Below are 26204 nucleotides of genomic sequence, written 5' to 3'. Positions count from 1 at the left end.
TATCTGCTTCCCAGGCCTGGGAGTGTTTGTGTGGCATTCATCATTTGCCTGGCGGTTTCCTGTGCAGCAGGTGGAGAGAAGCTGTGCAAGCCATTTAATCTGAGGCAAATGGGAAGACTCAGTTTGAAGTAAACAGGATGCACTTCGATGAGGATGGAGGGAAGCAGAGGGAAAGGAGGTTGGAATAACTGGCTGAGGAGGTGAACAGAGGAAGGTCTCACTTACCTGAGCAGAGAGCACAGGCAGTGGGGGGGTGAGCAGGAAACACGATCTGATCCTGCTGCACTGCTTTGCACTGCAAAGGCCTCTGCTCCAGTTCTGGGTACTGGGGTTGAGGCACATGAGGAGTAGGAGAACAGCAAGGACAGTTGTCCTGGTTCAGAGCAAATTTGGGAGAGAATTCCCAAAGGGGCTTCTCTAGGAAAGCAGGTTCAATCGGCCCCTCCCCGCAGCCAGTCCGGGAGAAAATACCTCCTTGGAGAAAAGTGGAAAAAACCTGTTTATTAAACAATAAAACCTAAACAATATTAAGCAATAAAACCCCTTTCCGCTCCAAAAGAGATGACAAACTGAGAAAGTCCCTCCCCGGGTTGCAGCTCAGCTCACTCAGTCTCTGATCAGTCCCTCAGTGCTGGAATTGTCGCAGGCCCGGCCCAGCCCGGTGGGCCACAGCTGCAGCTGCCGGTGCTCCCCTGGGTGTTCAGGCCAGAGCAGGTTTCAACAGGTCCAAAGAAAAGGGAAAAAGGAAAAAAAAACACAGTCAAGGGAACTTCTTTGCCTCAGCTAGCTAAAACTAACTAAAAGCAAAGGAGAGCTCTCTCCCACTGTCTGTCCATCCTCAGATAGCACAGTCAGGATCAGGAATGAGGAGGAGGGAGTGCAGTGTCTGAAAACAAACTGCGCCCTTCTTCTCTCCCCCCTTCACTCTCTGGAACAAGTCTTAGAGGTCCAAAACTTCAGCATTAGCAGAACAAGACGACTGGGGATAACAGCATCATATAGTCAACCCAGGACTGGTTCAGTAGCAGCTGAGAGGCTGGAATCAGGGAGCTGAGAGAGGTGAGCATTGCCAAAGAGATCCTGGGCTGGCAGGGTAAAGAAGGCAGTGCTCTGAGGTAACAAGACAGCAGGAAAAGACTGAGGGAGAAGGTTTCAGTGGGCATAAGAGGGGCATGCTCCTCCAATAGACATCTTGGAGACATCTCCAAGAATAGGTTGGCAGCACCATTCCTGGGCGGTTCCAAAAGAAATGGCTGTGCAGGTGTTGGGAGCAGAGTGGGACAATCCACTGCATGGGGCCTCTTGTGCTGGCACCCCAAGGACTGGACAAGCATCTGGACAAGCAGTTTAAGAGGAGCTGTTCCCACCATGGACAAGAGTGCACTAGTGAACTAACCCCTCCTAGGTCAGCCTCAGGTGACTCTGTGAGTTAAATTAAAAATACACAAGGAGAATGCATTATTGAGATGACAAAATTGTTCACATAGCTGAAATATCTAGTGCAATTTCTGAAGCATCCCTGAGTTCAGTCATGGTGAGTGGGAAAGAGAAAGAGAGGAATGTAGCTTGACATTAAATTGCAGACTGAGTTTTTTCATAAGCAGAAGAGTATCAGTCATAATACATCTTTCATGCCATTGGCATTTAATGTTATTACATATGAGGCTTCTTTGAGCACGGACATTTATTTTTACTTCTAATAATAACAAAATCCAGTTTCCGCTGCACTTGTACTTATCCAAAATGAAGTATATTCACATTCTCCCATGAAAGTAGCAACCAAGAATATATTTCCTATACAAATGCTTTTATGAACTGTATTAAAAAAATTAAAGAAGGTGCTGTGTTAAAAGGAAAACAGCAAGTGGACTTTCTTAAGGCAATTAAAAGGTGATTAAGGTGGATATGTATATGTTAACAATTGTGGCCAGAGAAAAAGGCATTGAGAAAGCTCCAACTTTTTAAAATATACTGTTCATACAACTGCAAATGTTGTCTCAGGAGATGCTGTGCTCTATGATATAAAAGCAGCACCCAAGAGTTGCAGGAGCTGCATATTCACATTTGTGTTTGATTGCTTTTATTAAACTCTAATCAGTAACAGCTTACTGAGCTGGCATGCCAAAATGCTAAAGTAAAGCTGAAGTAATAAAAAAAAAAAAAAAAAAAAAAAAAAAAAAAGATGCTGAGTGCTGACTGTGCTGCTGTGCTGCCTGGCAGGAATCAAGGGCTGCAGCTCAAGAATGCTGAGGTCACTGCACTCTGCAGGGCATATCCTTGAGTTTATCCCTCTAGATGGGTTTGCTGTACGTGCCTGTGGGTGCTGTGTGTGCCCAAGCCTTTCACGTCAGGTTTGCCAACCCAGGTGAAGAGGTGCTGCAGATGTGGCCCCTCATGGCAGGTGCAAAGTTAGGGAAACCTGCTCAGCTTTTGGATTGTCTAGGTTACCCTGAGGTTTGGTGTTGGGTGTCACTGGAATTCCAGCAATATTTGAAGTCAAGGTAGAACACTAGGTATTGCCTGTCTGGTGGGTTTTATGGATAATCTCAATTAAAATCTCATTTCCTTTCTCCCCACTGCTTGGGTCTGAGAGATCTCACAGCTAAACACTGGGCACTAATGCCTCCACCAGCCTTTGCATCCCAGGCCTTTATAACACCTGGCATGTAGACAGGCTTTGACAATTGGGGCTTCCCAAAATGTTAAAAGCTACTTGAAATAATTTATCCCATCCTGATGAGCCAAATGGCACTTCAGAAAATCTGAATCCAGTAGGGCTGGATGCAGGGTTTGAGTGGGTGATGCGCTGCCTGTCCCCACAGTGAGGTGAAGGAAAGGGCATCCCATTCCCTCTGTCCTTATCCCAGTGATGGTTTGCACCACCAGGACTCCCTGGGCTTGAGGAAAAAGCTTTTAGGGGTTTTATTCCACTCTGACTCCTTCAGGAGGTCTCAGTGTGCCAGGACAGGATAATTGCCTTGCACGATGAGCACACAATGGTTTTTCTCAGTGCTTAGTACAAGTCACTTAAGTGATACGACTGAAAATCTTTTCCATGTACCTTGTGAAGAGTTTTTTTTCTCACCAGGCTGCTCTGTTTGAGTAGAGTCTATAGATGTTGGCTCATCTCAGTGACTAAGGCTGATGACACCCAAAAGAAGCTATTGTTCATCTCACACACCCAGAGCTCACAGTTAGAGTTTAGCTAAATTGTCCTCAAGGCTGACAAAACACAGTGTGACCTCCTGGGACCCTGTTGCTGATGTTTCCTAGTCACAGCATCTGTGCAGAGTAGAGTTTATGGTATTAGCTCATTTCAGACCCATAACGTATTAAGATTACTTTAAAACTTATCTTTCTCTTTAAAGCTATTTATTTGGTGATTAATGACCTGTGGGTCCTGACAACACCCCTCTTCTGAACTTGTGTCAGACAATGGAAAAGACAGAAGACTGAGAGTTTTAAATGGTTTTGGTGGGTTTCTGCAGCTGGTACAGGGATAAATTCAGAAGGAGGTAACAAATCATTGTAATGCCCAGTTCAGAGGAGCTGTGGGGACTGCCATGAGACAAATCTGCACTCAGCTTGGCCTTGTTCACTGAAGTTTTCATGCTAAATGTGGTCTTTTTATGGCTAAATTTAGGTGCCTAAATTAGTGGTCTGTAAGAGACATTGCTCGAGGCTCTGGAGTTAGCAAGAACAGGGAACGTTCTTCAGGGAACAGCTCCTGCTGTGTGCACAACTTCTGCTTGGCAAGAGGACACTGCAGGGGGGGGTGAGCAAGGAGGGGGAGTCCCAGCCAGCCCCTGGCAGGGCAGGCACACAGCAGTGACCATGCACAGGCTGTGCTCCCCGATGGCCATGGATCTGACCAGGCTCTTAGCTCCCTGCTGCTGCTGCTGCTTCCATCAGGCATTCCCTCCCCTCTCCCATAGATGTTTGTGGACAGGCCAGCTCTGTGGTGTGCTCTGGGCAGGTACACAACTGTCTGGGGACAACTGACCCCTGCCCACATGCCCTGCCCAATTCCTTCTGGTTTATTTCTAGTGACAATCCCATCCGCTTCCAGGTCTGATCCAATTTTGCACTTCCTGCCTGCTGGATGTCCTGACCTTTGCTCCCATGCCTTTCCTGGCAGATGTGTGCTGCTGAGCCACAGGCTGGTCCCAGCACTGTGACCCAATCTAAATGGTGACTTCCAACAAGCAAAGGCAGGCAGCTGGGGCCCTGAGACCCGTGTGCCCTGCTGTGCTTTGGCATGGGCCAGTGCAGATTCCAGGGAAAGTCTCTGAGTCAGGATGTGAGTTTGAGCAAGGTGAGGGTGCTTGCCCTGAGCTGCACAGGTTGTACCTGAAGCTGGAGGTAAGAGCATCCTTGAGGCCAGTGATCCTGTGTGGCTGCTGTCACCTGAATGACCCAGCCATCTCCTGGGCTTTTCTGCTGGCTTCATTCCCTGCAAAAAAGCTGTTTACTGTGTCATTTATTTCCAAACAGTAGTGGAATAAGCCTAAATCCTTATCTCCAGTCTGTCAGCTAATCCTTCCATGGGCCAGGACCGATGCTGTCAGATCAGGCTGTGGGTGTACCTCAAGGCTTTCTGTGGTAGAAAAGCATGTTGCTGTTCATGCAAATGGACTTCTGGAGAGCCCAGAAGTGGTCCTGGCACAGACATCATCCCCAGCTCAGCACAAATCCAGCTTCATTTGCAGCATTGGGTTGCAATAGGACCATGATGAAGTAGATCTGGGAGGCTTCAGGGCTGCAGCTCTTATCATATTCCTGTTGATCCCATTAATGTTTTGTTAGAAGCCCAGGGAGATGATGAGGAAAATTTTTCTGTGTTCGTGAAGGAGTTTGGCTTTCCCTGGCCTTCCTGACAGAAATGCTCCAGGGAAGCATCACCTTTGCTTTCATTTGTTGAGTTCACCAGGCCAGTCACTAGTGTGTTTTGGTAGTGGAGGAGCCCTTACCCTGGAACTGTCACCTTAACCTGAGCAGAAGGAACAAGAAAAGATCTTCTCTCAAAGAAGTACTCCTCTGAACAGCTGGCAGGCTGTGTGCCCCTTCCCACTGAGGATAATAAGAATAAGCAATTTTAAATGTCTTCTTGAGGCTTCTCACCCCCTTCAAAGCAACTCTGTAAAAGCTTAAACCCTTGTGCACAGGAGGCCAGTTCTTAGGTCTGGGCTGATTTAGAAAATGTCTGGGCTGCTTTATAAAATGTCTAGGTCCTGTTCCAGCATGACTGTATCCAGAAATCCCATGGTGTAAGGAATGACATCAGTGTCATGACAGCAGCAGGGCAGAGACAGGCCTGTGCCCCTTGGCCAAGCTCAGCAGGGTAAAGGGTCACCTCTGCTCCCAAGGAAGTTGTGGGACTTTCCTGACTATGCTCATGTCAGCATGGCTGACTTCCTTGCTGCTTTAAAATATAAACATGTTTGGCCTTGTTTAATCAAGACTTCGGAGCAGATGTTTCATGATTATTCAACCAATGGGAAAAAGACATGGAAGCTGAGAAGTGCCAGCATCACAGCTTTTATGGGAGTTTTATTAACTCAGTGGCATACTGTTCAACTAGGGAATGAAGGCATTAGCCAAGACTCCAGTTTAAATGAGTCCCTTAACCTGAATGCGGAGTTCAGCATGTGCCAGTGTGGGGATGGGTGGGGCTGAGGCTCCCAAGGGTCAAGGAATCTTCAAACAGCCAGGCCTCATCCTCATCTTTGTCCTAGTTCTCACTCCACCCTTCCCCCTGAGGCTTCCCTCAGTCATCTGTCACCTCCTGCTTCACTTCCAGTGCCAGCTCACCCTGGGGCTGAGAGGACCATTAAAAGTCCTCCACACTGCCTGTAAGCCTGAGCTCTGTGACTCAGTTTCCCTGTTTGACAAGCCAGGGAAGACCTCAGATGTGAGGTACAGGGAGTATAAGGGCTGTGAGAAACCTGGCAACAAATACAGCAGCATGGACACAAACAGGGGGTCTCTTCCCCATCTCTCCTCCCTGAGGTCACATTCTGTAAGCAGGGCAGAGTCCATCCCCACACAGCACCTTTCCTGGCCTTGCCCTGAGCTTTCCTGCCATGTCCCTCGTCACATATCAACAGGAACACTTTGCTCTCCAGCTGGAAGCAGCTAACAGTAAAGTCAATGCAAATGCTGCTCTGAGCAGCTCCAGTACCCCTTCCATGAGCTGCTCAGGCACAGACCTCCCATGTAACCTCAGCTCTGCATCCAGCAGCTGCAAGGGGAAGATTGATCTGCCCTGGCTCATTCCCAGCTCCTGATGAGCCCTATGGATGTGGTGTAAGCAGGGATGTAGGTGGAGGGCAGGCTCAGCTGCACACATGGTGGCACAGCCCCACAAGTGCCCTCTCCACACCTGGCTGTGGCAGCTGCTGGAGGCAGAACCTTTTGGCAGCCATGTGTGGAAGTGACACTTCCCCACCTCGTGTGTGCCCTGGGACATCAAATAGCTCTGCTCCAAGAAGGACTGCTCCTCAGAGGTCTGATGCAATCCGAGTCCCTGGATTTGCAGGAAGCTGCCACATGCATCCAAGCAGATCCCTCCGTGCTGTGCTGGTGCCATCAGCGGCCTAGCCAGCTCACAAGCACAAGTGCCCTGGGAGAAGCAGATGACAGAATAAAGGGAAACTTTCCATGCCAGTGCCCCCAAAAGGACATTGTAATTTCCATTCCCTGTGTCATCTTGCTTGCTTGGTTATGTGGCGTTAAATTAGGGCTCTGGTTCAGTTACGGCTCATTACAGGCCTGCATGTGGCTTTGTTACAGCGTGCTCACAAGCACCAAAGGAGCTGAGCCAGTGTGAAAGTCAAAGTTTTAGGGACAGTTTGGTGACCAGGAGCTGAGCCTTGCCTGAGGCTGGTGAATTCAGCAAGGCTTAGACACAGTTCCCATGGGCTTGCATGACATCAGGCAGGGTGTGTTCCTGACCCTGCCAGTAGAGAGGTCAAAGGACTTGGGATGGAGATGGATTGGTGACAGGTGTCTTCAGCATCTTCTCTTCCCATTTGAGCAAAGCAGGTGCCTCTTTTGCCTGTCTCGAGGACCTTTGTGTGGTGCTGTATGTGACACAGAGTGCCAAAGGGAGGAGTTTGAATGCTGTCAGACAGAAAAATAGCTTTTCTGCAGAAATAGCTAGGTCCTGAAATACCTCGAGCAGCTGTGTTTATGCCAAGGCTCTCTTTCAGAGAGATGCTCTGCTGTGGTGTGGGCCATTATTACAAACATCACTGGTCCAGACATTACAAACATCACTGTGGCCCAGACCAGAGCCACAAAGGGTGCTGCTCACCTGCTGGCATTAACACAATCCAGCACTGTCCCACCATGGAGACTATGGACGCAGTAAATGAAAGAACCTGGGCTCATCCCAGTGCTCAGAACAGCAGTGGGGCTCTCTTCTTGGGGGCAGAGGGGTTTCCAAATATCCCTGTCCCCATCCTCCCCTCAGGACTGCTTTCATCTCAGCAGTGTCCTCTGGCAGCTTAGGAAACCTCTGCCCCACCGAGGTTGTGCTGGGCTGGGAGGAGGGAGGACACAGGGAGGGATTCCCTGGTGTTTTCCCCCTTGTCATCACTCAGCAGTGCCCGCGTTTGTTGGAGACACGCAGCGAGATCCATGCGGGATAAGAACTTTCCCGGTGCTGTGCGCTGAAGGGAGGGTGTGTGTTTGTAATTGCTGCGCCCGCGGCCATTAGCGGGGCTGGAGAATCGATCAGCTCTAAGTGGGGAGAGAGGAAAGCTGGCAGCCTCCTTCCTCGGTGCTGAGTGCTGCCCCTGGCCTTTTGAGAGCACGGAGAGCAGTGGCTGTGCTTTGGGGATGCCAAGAAGAGCCTGTACAGCAGCTTCCTGCAGGCTGCCTCCAAGCGTGGCCAGGGATGTTCCCTTCCCTCTGCTCTGCTGCGGTGCTGTAGGCCCATTGCCACCTCTCCTGAGCCCACTTGCCAGGCTGTGCCAGCCCTCCTGCTCACCTATGCTGGGCAGCTGCTTCCTGGGGTGCCTAGAGCCATGCTGCACACAGAGGAGCTCCCCAGCCCCAAAGCAGGGGTGTCCCACCAAATCCAGAGGCAAGGCGAGATCCAGCAGGCTGGCAAAGGGGAAGGCTGGGACTGAAAGGCAGCACTGCATGATGGAAGTGGTGACTGTGGAGATGCTGTTTTGGAGCAATCCCATGGCATAGACGCTCAGCTGCGGGAGGGCTTGGTGGGCTCAGTGTAGCTTGGAAAATTCCTCTGCTGCAGCTGTGTCTTACGTGATGAGAACCTGGAGAGCCTAAGCCCGGTTAATCACTTTCCCAAAGTGCCAGAACTCTGCTGAGAGCAATGCTGCAGCCCACAGCGCAGCAGAAACATGTTCTGCCCAAAGCACTGAGTGGAATTTGTGCCTTCAGCAGGGACATCATCCTCTGCCAGGCCTGGAAAGCTCCTGCTGCACCCAGACAAGCGAAGGCTGAACTGAGCAGGTTCTTTCCCTTGTGCTATGTGATTTTTCTCAAGATGCTGGTATTTTGCTGTAGCACTCAGGCAGGGAGTCCCTGGGATGCTTGGGACAGCTGCTGGGGGAATGTGGGGCTAAGAAGGTCTAGGAAGAGAGAGGTAGAAAAGGCTTTGAGTCATTGTGGATCAATAGATCCACTATCATTCCCATCCAAACACTTCATTAGTGTCCTTTCCCAGCTCATAGGAGCTTTCACACATCTCATGGCACCTTGGGCTTGAAAAATGAGGGTAAGCAGGTGCATCCCCCTGTGGATCAGCCTCCAGTGAGGGGTGAGAGCTCAGACACAGTACGCCAGCAGCCGTCCCTGTGCTGGACACCCTTCCTCATCCCTGCTTTCCTCCCTGCTCACAGTTCTATCCTGCTTGGTCTCTTTGCAGGAGAAGAAAGGCCAGGAGGTGAAGAAAGGTCCCGAGGAGGAAATAGCAAAAATGGAGAAGCTGCTTAGCCTGGTGAGACAGCCAGGGAAGAAAGAAGAGCAGTGAGAGGGGGGAATGATGACTCTGTGGGCAGTCTCTGACCAAACAAGCTGGGCTTTGATCGGTGACTGCTTGGCATGCAAGCCACGGGCCCCTGCTGCCCACTTTTTGCACAGCAGGAACACTTCCTCTATGCCCGGACAAATAAACTGAGGTGCTGGGAGAGCTGTGGTAAGCACCCATGTCTGGGTTGGGCAAATCTCACCATGCTTGGCCCTCCAGAGCCACAAGGCCCTTGGCTTTTCCAAGCCTTGACTGGGCTTGCACCAGCTGAGAGCCCTATGGAGGGCAGGAGTGGGGGCCTAGGAAAACTTTAGGGCTGCAGCTTCATGGCAGCCAGTCCCACTGTGTGAGTGCTGGCCAGAGAGACTGAGCTCTGAGCTGTAAACACCCCCCCAGGCATTTGTGCAAGTCAAATGGAATGGCACTCCTGGATTTTGGGGTGGGGGGTGGCAACCTAAGCCAGAGGGTGCCTAGAAACCGGGCCTGATGCCCCAGGACTGTGTGAGAGACATTCCATGCCTCCAGACAGCACATGGCAGCAGCTGCCCGTCCCCAGGCTCACAGCTCCCCTCTCCCCTGGGACCTCAGCGTGGGGCTGGGGTGCCTCTGCCCAGCTAGTGCCCGTGGGTTTGCAGAGCCTGCCACCACTCTGTGTGCAGCAGAGGATCAGCTGCTGTGTGGCTGCGGTGGCAGCAGGAGCAGCAGTGCCTCACAGCATGCTGATGAGTGGTGGCTGTCACCACCAGATCTCTGTGCACAGCTCCCAGGCCTGGGGAGCAAAGCCACCAGACAGGTGTGGTGGCAGGTGTCCTCCATATGCTCAGCTGGCCTGTCTCCCACAAGCATCCTTGGAAAGTGAGGCCACAGCTTGGGAACTCTGTGAGCCTCGGGCACAAAGGTTGGGGAATGCTCTCTGCTGACTCCCACATGCCCCAGGCAGGAAATACCCAGTCAGGCTTCACCCAGCATTTAAAAGCCACAGACAGATGTGGACATGAGCCCTTCCTTATCACCATCCCCGAGCAAACCACCCACAGTCCTCTGGACACATCAGTCCCCAGCCGCGGGACAGTCACTCCTCAGCCCTCCAGGATGGCAGGACGTTCCACTCCCCACAAATTTTCCAGGCACTGGCTAGAGCTCAGAGACACAAGGTGGGTCCTACAATCTGTTTATTAGTCTAGTAAAAACAAGGCTGCAAAGGGATGTGTTTGCTACACCTCACACAGGGAGGAGCCGCAGGCCTTGTCAGGCCTGGCCAAGCCTCTGCAGGACCCCGGGCTGGCATCCCTCCCACCCCACCCTTCTGTCCCCTTATTGCAGTGGCCATGCCAGCGGTGACTGTGGCTATTGCTCGGCTCTAGGAAAGGCAAGGCAGAGCCCTCCAAAACCCACAGCACCCACTGGCAGGGCAGGGGGATGCAGCTGTCAGGCTTGCAGACAAGCCAGACGACAGTATCCCTCCCAAGAGAGCCACTGTGATCCCCAGGGAACAGGCAGGGTCAAAGAACCTTCAGAGCTGTTTGTCCAGGCACCCTCATCTCGCCAGGAAAAAGCCACACCAGGCTGCTCTCAGCAGGATCAGGGATGCCTGCAGGGGCACGTCTGCTGCCCACGGGCAGGGCGAGTGACACGGCTGACCTCAGCTGGGAGCAGGCAGGGGGAGGGCAGGGACACGCACCCAGCGAGGAGGAGGAGGGTGGTTTGCCTAGCAGCGTTGGTGCTGATGCCGGAGGGGACTGACAGACAGGCCGGGGATGATCGGGCAGACCATGCAGGCCCTCTTGTGCCTCATTAAACCCGCTGCTCGGGCACACATCTGCCAAATGCCCACCTGAGGCTGAGGGCACACAGCACCCAGGGCCACCCCCAAGCATCTGGGCTGGTGACACCCTGCTCTGCCAGCAGGGCTGGGGCTGCTCAGGTTTCTCTGGGCACACCCTGCCAGCCTGCACTTGTGCCAGCCCTGCTGCCTCCCCTCTCCAGGCCCCCAGCTGCTCAGGCCTGTGACTTTGCTGCCACTCTCCCAGGCCATGAGCACCTGAGAAGGGCCCGCAAACTCTTCCCAAATGAGGGGTGCACTTGAAGGCAGAGCTCCTGCTGTGCTCACTGGCTGCTGGGACAGGCATGGCTGTCCCTGTAGCATATCCCCATCAGTTGTCTCTCTATCCCCATCACCACTGTGGGCACTCGCAGGAACTTCACACACCAAAACCACAAAGGCAAAAGACTGTGCCCCCTGTCACAGCCCCTGCAAGCAGCTGGGTGTCCCCTCAGCTTTCATCGTGCCTGGTCCAGCACTCAAGTCCCAGCACAGGCATCCAGTGTGGCACAGCTCCTTCGGCACAGCTGGATAGCCCAGTCCCCAGGCAGATCAGGGCTGCAGCAGGTACTTCTCTTCATTCCTTGACTCATCCACATCAGAAGCCGGGGTCTTCTTGGGACATGAGGGGGTCCTGCAGGCTTTGCAGAGGATGAGGAAGAGGATGAGGATGAGCAGCGCAATGACACAGTTAAAAGAAATTGCCACGATGGCTCCGGTGGAGAGAGCAGGTGCCATGGCTGCGGTCCCGCGGGGATCGGCAGCGCCCACAGCCCGGTCTCACGCTCGGGATGCCAGGGCAGTGATGGAGCGTGCAGCCTCCACTGCTGGCATTGGCAGGGGACAAAGGGGATGGCCGTGGTGCTGGCGGTGGGACGGGGATGGACAGTGTCACCCCATCACTTCGGGCACTCACACCTGTGTCCCGAGCTGCACCACACCACAGGGAAGCTTTCTCTCGGCTTCCGCTCCTCCGGCAGGGCAGTGAGGACACAGGGATCACTGTTCTGCCTCCAGCACCTGGAAGAGAGAAAGTCGCAGTCACCGTGGCATGAAGGGACAGGCTCTGTGACCCCCTCGGGCTCTGGCGGTGCCAGGGGACAGCTGCCCCAGAGCCCCCTCGGGGCTCCGCTGGAGTTCGAGACCTGCAGCGGCTCCCAGGTCTCATGCTCTTTGGGGGACATTTCCAGCCCTGGCTCTGCCCCTTATCCCCCGCACGGGCCACCAAGCTGGAGGTGTCCCCAGTGGGAGACCCTTCGCCTCATCCCGGCCCAGACGCTCCTTCCCGTGCACTCCCGGGTGACTCCGGACAGCCCTGGCCCCGCTCCGATCCCCTCTCCATCCTCCAACTCATTTTCCTGCCGGCGGGACGCCGCTGCCAGGTCCCGCATCCAGAACGGGCCGGGTGGCAGCAGGCGGGGGGCCAGGGCAGCCCCGTTGTGCTCTTTACCGGGGTCGGGCAGAGAGCCCCGGCTGCGCCTCTGACCCCCGGGGCCTCCGACCCCCGCCCGCCGCGGAGCGGGACAACCACGGAGCCCCCGGAACCGGACAGCAACAGGTCCCACCAACTCCGCCTCCCGCCGCGGAGCCCCGGCGTTACCCACCTGCCTCCGCTTCTCCCCCGGGATCGGACCCCGGTGCCGGCGGGAGGGCGGGCGGCGCTGCCGGGGCGGGGGTCCCGCTGGAAGCGGGCTGGGGCGCGGGGTCCCGGCGCGGAGCGGCCCCGGGGCGGCCCCGGCAGCGCTCGGAGCCGGCGCGGTCCCGCCGCGGCCGCCCGTGGGTGCCGCAGCCCCGCGCGCCGCCCGCGCCCTCCCGCCGGCACCGGGGGGCGGGCCCTGCTGCCTCCCCGCCCCTGCCCCGCCATTGGTCAGCCCCTCCGCCCGCCGCCCATCATTGGCCGAACGCCTCCCTCGGGACACGCCCCCTCGCCCGGCTCCCACGTGAGCGGCGGGGGGAGAACGCCGGGTAGCGCGCGCTCTGCCGGCCCGGCCCGGGACCCGGCCCGGTACTGCCCCGGTACTGCCCCGGTACTGCCCCGGTACTGCCAGCTGTACAACCCGGTACTGCCCCGGTACTGACCCCGGTACTGCCAGCTGTACAACCCGGTACTGACCCCGGTACTGGAAGCGGTGCTGCGCCGGTACTGCCCCGATGCTGCCAGCTGTACAACCCGGTACTGCCCCGGTACTGCCAGCTGTACAACCCGGTACTGCCAGCGGTACTGCCCCGGTACTGCCCTGGTACTGCCAATGGTACTGCCAATGGTACTGCCTCGGTCCTGCCCCCACTACTGCCCCGGTACTGCCAGCACAATTGCCCCTGGTACTGCCAACACTACTGCCACAGTAGTGCCCTGGTACTGCGAGCACAACTGCCCCTGGTAGTGCCCCCGGTACTGTCCCCGCTAGTGCCACCGGTGCTGCCCGGACTGGCCCCGGTGCTGCCCTCCCACCGCTGCTGGTGCAGCCCTGCCCGCGTCCCGCTGCACTGCCCTCATGTGCTGCCTGCCTGCCCTGTCCTTCGTGCCCGGGGCCACGGGCTGGCTCTCCGTGCTGCTGCCTGCCCCTGCACACACACACACAGACAGACAGACAGACAGACACGCACACAAACACACGCACACAAACACACACGAACACACAAACAAACAAACAAACACACACACACACACACATACACACACACACACGTGCACCTGGTCCCACACACATCGGGGCTTGGGGATGCTGAGGATGGACTTGCCAGGGCAGGGCAGGGCTGGGCTCCTTCCCAGGTCACAAGGGCTACAGTCAGGCAGGGGTGGGCTTGGGCCCCATGATAGCCCAGGGAGAGGAGGCAACAGGACATTAAGGGAAAATCAGTATCTGGAAAAGAAGCAAGATGACTGGCATCGCCGGCTTCTCCCTGTCCTGTCAGTGGGGAAACTGAGGTACAGGGCAGCCTGACCCCATGCACAGCTGCCAGCTTCCACACGGGCATTGGAGCCAGAGAAGCCCTCGTGTGGGGCTTCACCCCAAAGGGGGGCACCCCTCCTGAAGGGCACAGGTGTGGCACCCAAAGGAGATGGCTGGGACACAGGAGGGGGGGCTGGAGGGGCCCTCGGGGAGCTTCCTGGAGACCCGCAGGGATCAGCACCTGCAAATGCTCTGAAAAACCACATTCCAGCGCCACACATGCCTGGTGACACAGATGCACAGCAGTGACACCGGGGTCTGTGGCAGCAGGCATGGTGTCACATGGTGCGGCTCCGTGGGAGAAGAGGCAGCCGGATGAAGGATGGGTGAAGGGCAGAGCTGTAAGGGAGCTGGGACATCTCTGTGCTGACCCAAATCCAGTAAGGGTTTGATGGTTGGGTAAAGCTCAGTTCTGAAGGGAGAGCCACCAAGTCAGCTGAAGATAACTTCTAGTGAAACAAAAATAACAATCACTTCGCAGCTTTGATGAGGTGGCTTTAAACGTGCCACGGCCATGAGGGAGGGTTACACAGGCTGCCTGAGGATCTGGCTCTCGACTCTCTGCTAAGAGGGTGTTTTGAGTAAACATAGACACATTGCCAGCCGAAATGTCAGAAGCCATCTGATCAGACACTCGAGCATCTTCCTTGGCATTTATGGCTAATCTGCTAATTAGTCGAGAAAAGCGGTCTCCTCCTTAGATGTGAGGGAGCAGCAGCTGGGAACGGCACTAAGATAAAACAGATTAACTCTGCCCCATCCGCGGGACTCACATCTGCCTGCACAGCAGACAGGTCCAAGCGGTTCCCTGACTCCCTCCGGGCAGTGGGGCAGGAAGCAGCAAGCCCTCCAGAGGGGCAGGAGGCGTGCAAGCCTGGCACAGCCCTGGCTCCTGGCGCTCGTTTGGATGCAAGGCAGGTGTCTGTGCGCCAGGCAGGCTGCTCAAGTCCTGTCTGGTTGCATGGGCAACACACCGCACCTCTCACTTGGGTAAAATTTCTCAACATTTGTGCTGTTACTCTTTAACTGACAGTGCAGAGTGCTGTGTCCAGCTGGAGCTCACCGCGCAAACACCGACACGGGAAGAGCGCAGGACAGGGAGTGCTCAGGACACGTGTGAGCTCTCAAGGCGAGAGCCCAGCCCGTCACAGGAACAGCCCTTCTCTCCAGCCCAGAATTACTGACCAGACCTGCTCCAGGACGGAAACTACTGCACAAGAGATGGTCCATCCTTTGCCTCACTTAGCAGAGTTTAGGACGAGTCTTTTTGAGGCTGCAGTTCCAGCCAGTTTATTAAAGGACGGAAAAAAAAATAGCAAAAAACTTCACAGAAAAGAAACAGAACCTTGATCTATTTTGGATGCGAAAAGACGTTAGTATTTGGATAATTACCTCCCCTTGGATCAGGGTCCATTTACAGTCACACAAGGAACAAACAGTGCAGCAGGAGGGCCGGAAGAGCAGAGCTTCAGCCAGCAGCCGCAACCCCACCACCAATGCTTACAGGGTGACCTCCAGTGGGACGAGTGAGACATGACAAATTTCCGAGTTACATGAAGTAACATCTTTATTTTAAAACCATCTTTGTGCATTATCAAGGAGCAGAAAGGGGAACGAACAGGATCCTTTGGAGCTTCCCATTACCACCACCCCAGGACAGCTGCAGAGCCACAGGATTTCAGGCTGGTTACAACACGAGTCGACTGCTGCCTGTTTGGAGAGAGATCCACAACCACCAGCTCTGCTGAGCCAAGGAGGTACCTGGACATGATGCCACACAGAGCTGCATCCTGGCAGTCCTACATTCCACCCCCCCGACAGGCTCAGCAGGACTCTTCAGGCACAGAAATGGCTGGCCCAGCCCTGTGCCCTGCTGTCTGTATGTTCATGAGCCAGGGCGGTGCTGGCAGCTTCCCAGGGATTCCACATCAGGTCCTGTCTCCCCTTTGTACTGGTCAGAGCAACCTGCACCTGGCACACAGACACGTGTCTGTCCCACTGCCCAGGCTGCTGCACGGCCAGGCACCTGAAACCTCACTGTTGGTTGGTGTGCTGACAGCACACCGACAGTTCTTGCTCAAGAAGAGGCAATTCCCATCTTCCGCGATCCCCTAAGAAGTACAGCCCGGCAGCCTCTGGCAAGGGAACTTGTCAAAACCCATTTTCAGACAGCCAGGATCACGCCCAGTTGTAACAGTCCGCTCCTCCTGCCCTCCCCTCAGACCTGTGTGAGCCCCGTGTTCAGCAACAGCTGTGCAGCCGCAGCCCCGGGCTGGTTTCTGCAGCTCCCCTGAACCACGCGGAGCCGCCGCCTCAGGGCCCGCCCGTCACTCCCCCGGTGGAGCGAGGGTGCTTCCCCGTGCTGGCAGCTCCCCGGCCTCCGCCCTGCTTCCTCTTCATCTGGCCCTGCGATTCTGCTTTCAGTGCCTCAGTCCAGAAGGCATCGAAAGATCCTGGGGCCTGGTACCCCGGCTCCTGGGGATCCAGGGCATCTTTGCTCAGCAGGACACAAATGGCAGGAATGTTCCTCTTCACTGTCAAGGCATCGAGGCCTGCCTCAGGCACAATGGGCTCCCAGATTTCTTCGATCTGTCTGAAGAGCACTTTGGTGATCTGGTGCAGCTCCTTCAGCCTTCGTTTCATGATTTCCACGCAGGTGATGGTCTTGCTGACGGCCTTGCCTGAGCCAGTGAATAGAATCTGCCTCACCGAGTCCTGCTCCATCTTGCTCATGGCATAGCCCATCAGATTCCTAATTTTGCTCCCGTCCTTCACCTTCATTTCAATAATATCAGCGGGCAGGTCAGTGAAAGGAAGAGGACAAGGTCTCTCCACAATTTTGGTCTTCTTATAGTTCTCCATTCTGCAATACTGAAAAGGAAAACAGACCCATGAACACCCAGCTGTAAAGAAACTCTCACCACAGTTAGCTACAGTCTTTCCTTTGAAAGGCACTCTGAACTGTCAGGATTGGGAATCCTGGAAAGGCATAACCAAAAGATTAGCCCAGTCCTCATAAGGACATACCTACACTACGAATGTTACCACAGGGCAGCCTGAGCCTTGGCAGGCAGGCTGTGAAAAAAACAGCTTTAGTGTTGTGCGCCTAAGCAGGGTGACATGAAAAACACTGCTGTATCTCAAGAGAATGCAGAACAAACAAGTGAAAAGGGGTGACTAAGAACAGAACTTGGGGATGCTGGCCACAGCTGCACCAGAAAATGCTCAGGATAAATTCAAGCAGAGTTTATGTGCACTCGTGTACAAATACAGCTCATGGGGACCTGGCCAGCCCAGCTGAGGGTAAAACACTGCGTGTCACAAGAGAGATGGCAAGCCAAGGATTGCAGGAATAAAAAAAGCTTTCCTCGAGTAAAAGACAGAAAGGCCAAGTCTCCCATCTGCCACCTCAGCCAAGGCAGGTGCCATCCTGACCTAAGTCTGCTTGACCCTGTGCAGGGCACTCCACGTCCCCACGCACAGCTCAAGGTGCAGAAGGTCGCAGTACTTTGTTTCCCGCAGGGTCCTGAGTCCCGCTGCACCCAGACCCTGCACCCCGCACCCCATCCTCCTCAGGGACACGGCAGCGCGGAGACCCCGCTCCGAACCCTGGGAGTACACGAGGCCCTCACCCCCACACGGCCACCGCCGCATCGGTGCCGGAGGGCCCGTGGGGAGCCAGGCCGCCGCGGTGGGATGCGGGAATGCCGGGGTGGGAGTGAGGGATGCCCCGGTGTGGGGTGCGGAACCCCCGCTCACCTGCGGCCGCCTCAGCGCGCCCTTCGACACAAGATGGCGGCCGGCGCCGGGCGCGCGCAAGCGCGAGGCGGATGGGGGGGGGCTCGATACCGGGGCCACGCCCATCAGCCACATGACCGGGTGTGCCCGTAGTGGGCGGGGCAAACGGCGGCCCCGCCCACAGGGCGGCCCCGGGGCTTCCCCGCTCCCGCAGGCACATCCCGCTCTCCCGGCACCGGGCACAGCATTCCTGTGTGCTCCCACGGGCACATCCCGCTCTCCCGGCACCGGGCACAGCATTCCTGTGTGCTCCCACGGGCACATCCCGCTCTCCCGGCACCGGGCACAGCATTCCTGTGTGCTCCCACGGGCACATCCCGCTCTCCCGGCACCGGGCACAGCATTCCTGTGTGCTCCCACGGGCGCATCCCGCTCTCCCGGCACCAGGCACTGACACAGTGTCTCTGTGCGCTCCCACGGGCACATCCCGCTCTCCTGGCACCGGGGATGGACGCAGAGTCCCTGTGCGCTCCCACGGAAGGCCGAACGCCAGCTCCCACCCTTACCTGAGCTCCCCAGGCAGCTGCAGGGAGCAGGTTTTTTTAAAAAACAGCGAGGTTGCTGATCAGGGAGAGTTCAGGGACCGGCAAGCTCTTCAGGGATTCCTGTGGGGATTCTGCCCCGTTCCTGCAGGACTCCCAAGTCACACTCAGCTGGGCAGTGTCTCACCAACCTGAAGGGCTTGAGACCCTTGCAAAAGCATGGCCTTGGAAACTCCATGTTACAGCCAGACCAAGCAAGGCATGGCTTGTGCCTCTCACTGGAAAGGGAAAGAGCCAGCACGGGCCTTTTCTTGCAGCAGCCTCAGGAAAGCAGAGGCGGGATAAAGGCAAAAGCTACTCCTTCTGTCAGCACAGAGATGGGAGAACTTCAAGGCAGAAAAGATCCACAAGACCAGATTCCCCTGAGCATGGGCAACTCACACGAACAGGAGTATGGGGCAGTCTACAAGAGTGTGGGACTGGAAGGAATTTACCCACCCTTGGCCCAAGGCTGAAAGGAACCACTGGCCATCTCCTGGAGGCTGCCAAGAGATCACTGCCTGGGGAAAAATCCCCAGTCTGTGCCAGGAGCACTCCTCACACCCAGGGAGAGACAGACAACGCAGTTAGTGTTTCAGGACTTTACTACAGCCCACAAGGAAGCACAGAAATCGCGTTTTTGAAATACGTTAAAACGAACATGCATTTCAGAGAAGTGCAAGATTTGCAAACGGTGGCAGATTAAGGAGAGTGTGGCTTTGACTGGGGGCTGGCAAGGCTCTGTACAGAGCTGGGTGCCCCAGGATCCTTCCTTGTCACTTCAGCATGCTCGTGCCAAGCGGGAAGGGGCTGGGACCAGCAGGATGCAAGCTGTGCCACAGGAGCCCTGGGCATGCTGTGCTCTCAGCTCTGCCATCACTCTGCCACAGGTTTTGCCTGCTTGGCCACTTCCAGACGTGTCAGGATTTCATTCCATTGCACAAACTGCTTGGAGAGAAGCAGGGTCTGGACATGATACTTAAGGAAAGTAATGTGGAAACTGCGAGGAAGAAACCCAGGTCAAAGCATCCTGACAGCACCATTACACCCCTGACTCCCTGGGAGAGCACAGGGCACCAGGCTGCTGAAAGCCTATATGGATGCAATCCACCCAGTGGCTGAGCCACTGCACAGCACCATACACCCACAGGAGTCCAGGAGGCACTTGTGAACACCACATACCACTGCCATGCAAGGGCTTTCTACAGAGTTTCCCTACCCACTGTGGCTTTGGGATGTGCCTCAGCACTGGGATCCTACGCAGCCAAGACAGGGACACAGGTGTCACCACATCAGAAAGGCTGTTAAACCCCCGGCTGGAGATGCAACAGGATCAGCCAGGGGAAGGGGTCAGTTCAGGTGTTCCAAGCCCAAAGTTCAAAGGATACCATTTTGTTGTAATCCTCAAGGAGTGTCTTGACGCTGTCAGTGAGATCGTGACGCTTCTCCTGCGAACAAAGGAGTCACGGTGCATGAGCAAAAATAAGGTGAAGACATTTCTCCCTTCCCAGTCCATGACAGCATGGCAGGAAACTCATCCAAGGCCAGCACTCAGTGCTCAGGCCCTGGCTGTGGGTGCTCACTGCAGCTGGACTGGTCCCATGAGGCAGCAAAGCCCCCAGGCTTGCACTGCTGCCTGCCTCTCCTCAGTATCCAGGATTTGCTTGCTCCAGAACTGAAACTCACAGCAAAATGCTGAAACAGACCATTAGGAACTGCCCAGGCTACTCACTGCCAGCTCCAAGAGTGCTCATACAGGGAGAGAAAGGGTGAAGGGACAGGGTGACAGTGTCAACAACACTGCAGAGAGTAGGACACTGGAGGAGAGCAATGCCTCACTTCAGTGTCTCTGTAAAAGGGGGAATTCAAGATGGTTGAACCTACTGTCACTTACTAGGTGTCACTGAAAGCTGTTTTGAGTGGGGTTATGGTGGGCAAATTTCCAACTTGGACTCAATTCACAGAAATCCTGGCTCCTTTTCCCCCTTGGAGTACTTAAAACTTCTTTAAGACCATAGTTGGAAAATTCAGATTGCAAAAAATGCCATAAATGAGCAATTCAATCAAATACAAATACAGGAGTGTCAGTACAGCCACTGGCAAAAGGTTCCTAGGCCCTTCTAGTCAGTACTGATAAGAATATTGACGGTACCTGCTGCTGTATGTGGATCTGTGAGAGCCGCTGCAGTTTGGCTGCGTGGTCAGGAACCGCTGGAAGCACAGAGGAGAAATCACTTTGGGTTGTTTTACAGCACATGGGAACAGCTCCCAAAGTACAGCCCAGTCCTCCTCCATGAGCACAGCATGGCAGAACTCCACTCACTGAGTGCAAGTGTCACACAGGATTGAAAAAACCTACTTAACTACGCTATGAGCTCAGGGATGCCCACCCACAGTGAGGGCTAATCAAGAACTACATCAGAGCAAACCACCTGCCAGGAGCAGAGATGTGCTGGATGTGAAAGAGCTCACAGGAAGGAATGACCTGCCAGGCTCCACCCTCTCTGCCATGGTGCTCTCCCTAGGCTGCTCCACAAGCTCTATCACCTCCTTGTCCCTGCAAGGGAGGCTGGAGCAGCATGAGGAAGGGGCAGACCAAGTTTGCACTCAGTTTATTCTCACCCCACTAAGCTGTCCTCTTCTCCAGTCCCAGGCTGAAGACAAAACAAAGAAAGCAGGACAGGCCACAGCTCAGCAGGTGGCATCTGCAGCTCCAGCTTGCAGAACATGCATACCTTGGATACTGGGGCTGTCCAGGATGGGCTGGAGGGTCTTCACCTGCTCCAGAAGGGCTGCACGGGCAGGAATGGCCTGTTCCTCTGGTTGGGGGGGACAAGGAGCAACATCAGTAAACACAAAACACTGCTCTGGCTCTTCACAAATAGTGGTAATTTTTCCAGCTGATCTGCCTTTACAGAAAGGAATTAGTTCATGATTTTATTTACATTTTTGTGCTGCTCATCCCTGGGTATTGATTCACACCAATTTCATGCCGGAGAATCTCCACCAAGTTTTAATGAGAGGACAAGGAGTATGGGTACAAATTGAAACAGAGGAAATTTAGGCTGGGTATTAGGAAGAAATTCTTTACTGTGAGTGTGGTGAGGCACTGGCACAGGTTGCCCAGGAGGCTGTGGATGCTCCATCCCTGGCAGTGCTCAGGGCCAGGCTGGATGGGGCTCTGAGCAACCTGGGATAGCTGGGGAGGTGTCCCTGCCCACGGCAGGGTGGGTTGGGACTGGATGGTCCTTAACCTCCCTTCCAGCCCCTTAACATTCCATGACTCTATGGAATTCCATTCACAGATTGCACCATTGCAGCTTGATCGAATTCCTCAGGTAAAGAAAGGACAAGGCTAGGGAATGTCAAAATACACCCAAATGTCTTCTGATTTTGTCCCAGCCTGGAGAATACTGGAAGTGGGGTGAGGAAACCATTCTAGCTCCAGCTTTTCTTACCAGCCTTTGATTAATTTGGGGCTACAGTGAGTGATCAATACGGGAGAGATCAGAGCTGATAAAAATACAGTGTGGCTGTGCACAAGGGAGAACTGAGGGTGGCAGACATCCTTGTACAAACCCCTCTCTGACACCTCCTTGGAGCATGCTGTGCCACATCTTTACAACTGAAGAAAAGAAATCCATCCTGACCCATCTTAGGTAAAGGACACTTTTTTTTTTTGCAGTGCTACAAAAGCCTCCTGTTTACTCTCATTTTTTCATGCCATACCTGCCAAGATGAACTGCAGCTTCATAGTGTCTGGAACAGCCATCCTGTCAATGTACTGGGGGTCAAGGTATTTTATTACATCTTCAACTGGAGGGATGAACAGGTTTGGACACAAAAATTAGGGGAGATGTTATGGCATTCACAAGAGCAGCTTCCCCTCCCTCTACGTATCAGATTACTGTGCAAACACTGCTCACTGGGCCACCTTTTTTTTTCTCCCAAATTAATTAATTTCTATGTCACTTTGGAGCTCTGTGACCAAGAACTGACAAATGGCTCAAGCCAGGAAACACTGCTTTAGGGACAACAGGAAATCTTGCTTTTTGTCTGGACAACAATTATCAAAGGTGAGTGAAATCTGCTTTCTCCCATCCTCAGGACAAAACCAGCCAACAGGCCCCCATCTGGTCCTTAAAATCATCCACAAATGCAATTTATTCTGTGATACTGAGCAGCCACTGCAGAGTTGGACCACAGCGACCCTCCCTGCCCCTCCCGTGACAACACAGAGCAAAACCTGGCCAGCATGCAGCTCTGCACGATAAAGCACCACCCAGTTTGGAGGCAGCTCCCCAGTTCTGCCCACTGAGTGTGAACTTTATTGCTCCCACTACATACAGAGGGCAGAGCTACTTCAGCATGTCCAAGAAGTCCAAATGTGCAGGAATTCATTCAAGAAGCTCATGCTCCAAGAGCCTTCAAGGACTGCCCTTCAGCCAGAGCAGATCCCGGCACTGACATGGGCAGATGGAAATTGAGCAAATAAGAGCCTCCAGCTGCCCGTTTCCCATCTCTGACTGCTGAGCTGGAGGATCGCGAGCACAAAAACCTCTCCCAGTTACTTATTTCTGTGCCAAACAAACTGAGATAAAGGCCCAAAACAAGCAGATTGCGGATGGTACTTTTGTTTATAGCAGCGAAACGCTTTGGAGCTCCCCCGTCCCGCCCTCTGCGATCCTTCCCGCTCCGCAAGAGCCGCTCACTTTTCTTAAAAAGGATTTTGATCCTCTCCCTCTTCCCGGCGATACTGTTCAGCGCCACCTGCACCTTCACCAGCTCGTCCGCCACCTGCAAAGGCACAGAGGGAGGGGACGGCCCTGTCAGGCCCCGCCGGGCAGCAGCACCCCAGGCCGCGCCGGCCCGTCCCAAACGGCCCCGGGCCGCCCTCCGCAGCTCCCCCCCGAGCACCCTTCGCGGCGCGCAGCCCCCGCCGCCGAGGCCGACGCGCTGCTCCAGCTCCTCCAGCCGCCACTGCAGCCGCCGCAGCTCCGCAGCGCCCGCCGCCATCTTCGTGCCGGGCGGAAGCGGCCGCGCCTCACTTCCGGCGCTCCCGGCGGTTGCCATGGCGGCGCGTTGCTAAGGACCGCGGTTGCCATGGAGGCGGGAGGGGAGGCCGCGTCTGGCGGAGCGGGGCCCTCTCGGCGGACGCGGCGCGGTCGATGGCGATTTGCACTGCAGAGGGAGGCGTGCAGCCCTCCCGCCGCCTGGGAGGGCAGTCGATGGCCGCTTCATTCCTGCGTGGTCCTCCAGGAAAGAGGCGCTGGGATGTATTAAAAGGAATTGATGTAGCGATCCGTGTGGATGCAGGCCCTTTGAAATCCGGGAAGCTGCCGCCGGCTTTCCCCCAGGCCTCTGTCTGCCCGCGTTCACCTTTCTCTTATCGACTGCCACAGGTGACACTCGTGAAGAAGAGAAGCACTAATGAATGGTGCAGCCAACCCCAGCCATGCTGGCACTCACAATTACACGGATTTCTGACAGGGATGAAACTAATTCATAGTAGCAGCAACTGCCACAGAAAAAGTCCAGAGGGTTTCCCAACCACAGAGCAAGAAGTATCCTAGGGAAGACTGTGGGCAGCAGGTCAAAGGAGGTGACCCTGCCCCTCTGCTCAGCCCTGGTGAGGGCACATCGAGAGTGCCCTGTCCCCTTCTGGGCTCCTCAGGACAGGGAAAATAAAAAGATACCAGAGAGGCCACAAGGATGATCTGGGGTCTGGAGTATCTCTTTTCTGAGGAGAGACTGTGGGAGCTGGGCCTGTTCAGTCTGGAGAAAAGACTGAGGGGATCTCATAAATGTATATAAATGTATCAAAGGCTGGTGTCAGAGGGAATGGTGCCAGACTCTTTCCAGTGGTGCCCTGTGACAGGATGAGGAGCAATAGCCATAAGCTAAAACAGAAGGAAGGACTTCATTATCCTGAGGGTGACAGACCACTGGAATGGCTGACTAGGGAGGTTGCAGAGTTTCCCTCTCTGCAGATATTCCAACCCCACCTGGATGTGTTCCTGTGTCACCTGCTCCAGGTGACCCTGCCTTGGCAGGGGGGTGGTCTCCAGGGGTCCCTTGCAGCCCTGATGATTCTGTGACTCTGTGAATTTTCAAAGCACATTCTGATGTCATTCTCTGTATCCCAGGACTCAGCCCCATCATGTACAAATTTCCTCAGCAGTGCCAGGGTGAACACGGGCCTGGGTATTGCACTGCCATAGCCCAGCCACCAGGGAACACCATGTCAAGGTTCCAAGCCACTCTTTAGATAAAACCCATCAGCCAACAGCAGGTATTTTGCTAACATCGCTGATAATGTGGGCTGCATGGCTTTGGGGAACCCTCCCATTGCCCTCTGCTGAAAGCTAAACCCACTGTGCTCTGAAAAATCATTGTCCTTACAGGTGCATTCCTACTGAGCATGGTACAGGATGCAAGCGGGAGCTGTGGGGTGGCCCAGTGCCCCAGCAGCCCTCACGCCCCCCCAGAGCCCCCGCAGGAGCTGTGCAGAGCGCTCAGGCAGCAGGAGAAGGCTGAGGCTTCGTGTGCGCTGCCTTTTCTTCCCAGGGATCGATGCCTTCTCTCTCTTCAGAGGGCGAGGAGCTGAGCTTTGTTCCACAAAGGTGACAAACAGAAATGGCTTCATTAGCAGGAGTGCCCGGGGGCTGCAACAGGGCCGGGGGCTGCAGGGGGGCAGGGCTGGGCACACAGCCATGGCCTCTGCTTCTCTAAGCTATGGCCTGTGCTCAGAGGGAACCAGCCCTGCCGTGGCCTGGGCCCAGCATGATGGCCAATGCCCCAAACACATAAATGCCTGTCCTAGAGGGTCCCAGACCACCCAGCACCCTGAGCTGAGGCACTCAGGCAGCACTGGGATGGGCTTTGGGACTGTCCCCATCCACCCTTCAGAGTTCCATCCAGTCTGCAAGCCTTTGAGTTCCATCCAGAGTTCCATCCTTTGCAACACCTTGTGACGGTGTTTGCAGGGGTCCCAGGATGAGGGAAGAGACAAGAATGTTGACTCTATGTTTCAGAAGGCTTGATTTATTATTTTATGATATATATTATATTAAAACTATACTAAATGAATAGAAGAAAGTATTTAATCAGAAGGCTAGCTAAGAATAGAAAAAGAATGGAATGAAAACAAAAGCTTATGTCTCGGACAGAGAGGCCGAGCCAGCTGACTGTGATTGACCATTAATTAGAAACAACTATATGAGACCAATCACATTCCACAGCAGCAGAAAATTATTGTTTACATTTTGTTCTTGAGGCTTCTCAGCTTCTCAGGAGAAAAAAAAATCCTAAGGAAAGGATTTTTCAGCAAATATCATAGAAAATATCAGATATTTTCAGAAAATATCATGATATTTTTCAGAAAATATCATAGCTACAGAAGGGAGCTGCAGCTGCAGCACTGATTGCCCACAGCCCAGCACATGCAGCCTGCTCCCTGCTCGTTGGGAATGAGAGCAGGCCTTTGGCCACATCCCCATCCCTGCAGCCTGCAGGGGCACACTGGTTCAACCACTTGCCCCGGGCCCAGCGCTGCAGCTGGATTCAATGCTCCATCGGCTGGGCTGGGTTGTCCCCTCATCCTCCACCTTCTCTCTCGTGCTCAATTACAGTCCCTGCAGGATACGGGGAAGCAGGCATCAATCAGGGCTGGTTGCTCAGGTGACAGCAGCTGTGTCCCCGAGCTCCCCAGGGAGCACGGAAGCGCACATCACCCTCTGAGCCCGGTAATGAGTGGGGACGCGGGCCCGCATGTGCCCTGCCGGCTCCCTGGGGCTGCGCTGCTCGATGAGCCGCGGCCAGCGCTTCAGAGCAGTGCAAAGGGACACGAGACCTCAATTAAGGCTGCATCAATCCCGCTCCAGCTCTGCTTGGTACACTCACAAACAGCCCACACACACACGCACACACCCCTTGTTGTTCATGAACCTTCCTCCATCCCCGGTGGCCGGAACACGGGGATGGACTCGCCAGACCATCCTCCTCTGCAGGGGTTCTGTGTCACCCCCATGGCCTTCCAGCGTGACACCCCGACCCTCCGTGTCACCCCCGTGTCCCGAGGCTGGGTCTGGGGCCGGCAGCGCTGCTGC

General features: G+C 54.8%; 3 protein-coding genes across 5 annotated transcripts in view; 1 reads left to right on the top strand and 2 right to left on the bottom strand.

Moving 5' to 3' along the window:
• The window catches only part of DNAI1 (dynein axonemal intermediate chain 1), a 130773-nt gene extending 121642 nt beyond the window's left edge, over positions 1 to 9131 (top strand). Inside the window, exon 20 of the mRNA XM_059493115.1 lies at positions 8900 to 9131. Coding sequence (XP_059349098.1) covers positions 8900 to 9004 — 105 coding nt within the window. The 3' untranslated portion in view covers positions 9005 to 9131. The remainder of the gene's footprint in view (positions 1 to 8899) is intronic.
• A 6195-nt stretch (positions 9132 to 15326) lies between these two features.
• On the bottom strand, positions 15327 to 18296 carry RPP25L (ribonuclease P/MRP subunit p25 like). Of its 3 annotated transcripts, none has more exons than XM_059492267.1 (2): positions 18082 to 18296; positions 15327 to 16648 (listed from the first exon to the last, which is right to left on the bottom strand). In XM_059492267.1, the coding sequence occupies exon 2, from the start codon at positions 16637 to 16639 to the stop codon at positions 16091 to 16093; it is 549 nt and encodes a 182-aa protein (XP_059348250.1). In that variant the 5' UTR covers positions 16640 to 16648; positions 18082 to 18296; the 3' UTR covers positions 15327 to 16090. The 3 variants fall into 3 exon arrangements, with proteins under 3 accessions (XP_059348250.1, XP_059348249.1, XP_059348251.1); XM_059492266.1 differs by lacking the exon at positions 18082 to 18296 and adding an exon at positions 17537 to 17594; XM_059492268.1 differs by lacking the exon at positions 18082 to 18296 and adding an exon at positions 17410 to 17448.
• Positions 18297 to 18683: 387 nt separating this feature from the next.
• DCTN3 (dynactin subunit 3) lies at positions 18684 to 23169 on the bottom strand. The gene is made up of 7 exons (XM_059492349.1): positions 23014 to 23169; positions 22809 to 22893; positions 21826 to 21912; positions 20832 to 20915; positions 20249 to 20307; positions 19485 to 19544; positions 18684 to 19062 (listed from the first exon to the last, which is right to left on the bottom strand). Exons 1-7 carry the CDS (start codon positions 23167 to 23169, stop codon positions 18973 to 18975), a joined length of 621 nt encoding a protein of 206 aa, XP_059348332.1. The 3' UTR covers positions 18684 to 18972.
• Positions 23170 to 26204: the final 3035 nt, after the last annotated feature.

Source organism: Ammospiza nelsoni, chromosome Z (genome assembly GCF_027579445.1).
Source record: "Ammospiza nelsoni isolate bAmmNel1 chromosome Z, bAmmNel1.pri, whole genome shotgun sequence".
Classification (NCBI taxonomy): domain Eukaryota; kingdom Metazoa; phylum Chordata; class Aves; order Passeriformes; family Passerellidae; genus Ammospiza; species Ammospiza nelsoni.
Note: the sequence above shows the minus strand (reverse complement) of the source record. Positions and strands in the feature narration are given on the sequence as shown.

What these genes read in the sequence shown, in the direction of transcription:
- RPP25L (XM_059492267.1), bottom strand. Translation starts at nt 16,639, where the DNA reads ATGGAGAACTATAAGAAGACCAAAATTGTGGAGAGACCTTGTCCTCTT.
- DCTN3 (XM_059492349.1), bottom strand. Translation starts at nt 23,169, where the DNA reads ATGGCAACCGCCGGGAGCGCCGGAAGTGAGGCGCGGCCGCTTCCGCCC. An exon ending in GGGGCTGCGCGCCGCGAAGG is followed by an intron (nt 22,894 to 23,013) that starts GTGCTCGGGGGG and finishes GTGCCTTTGCAG; the next exon opens with GTGGCGGACGAGCTGGTGAA. An exon ending in GGACAGCCCCAGTATCCAAG is followed by an intron (nt 20,308 to 20,831) that starts GTATGCATGTTC and finishes CTGTGCTTCCAG; the next exon opens with CGGTTCCTGACCACGCAGCC.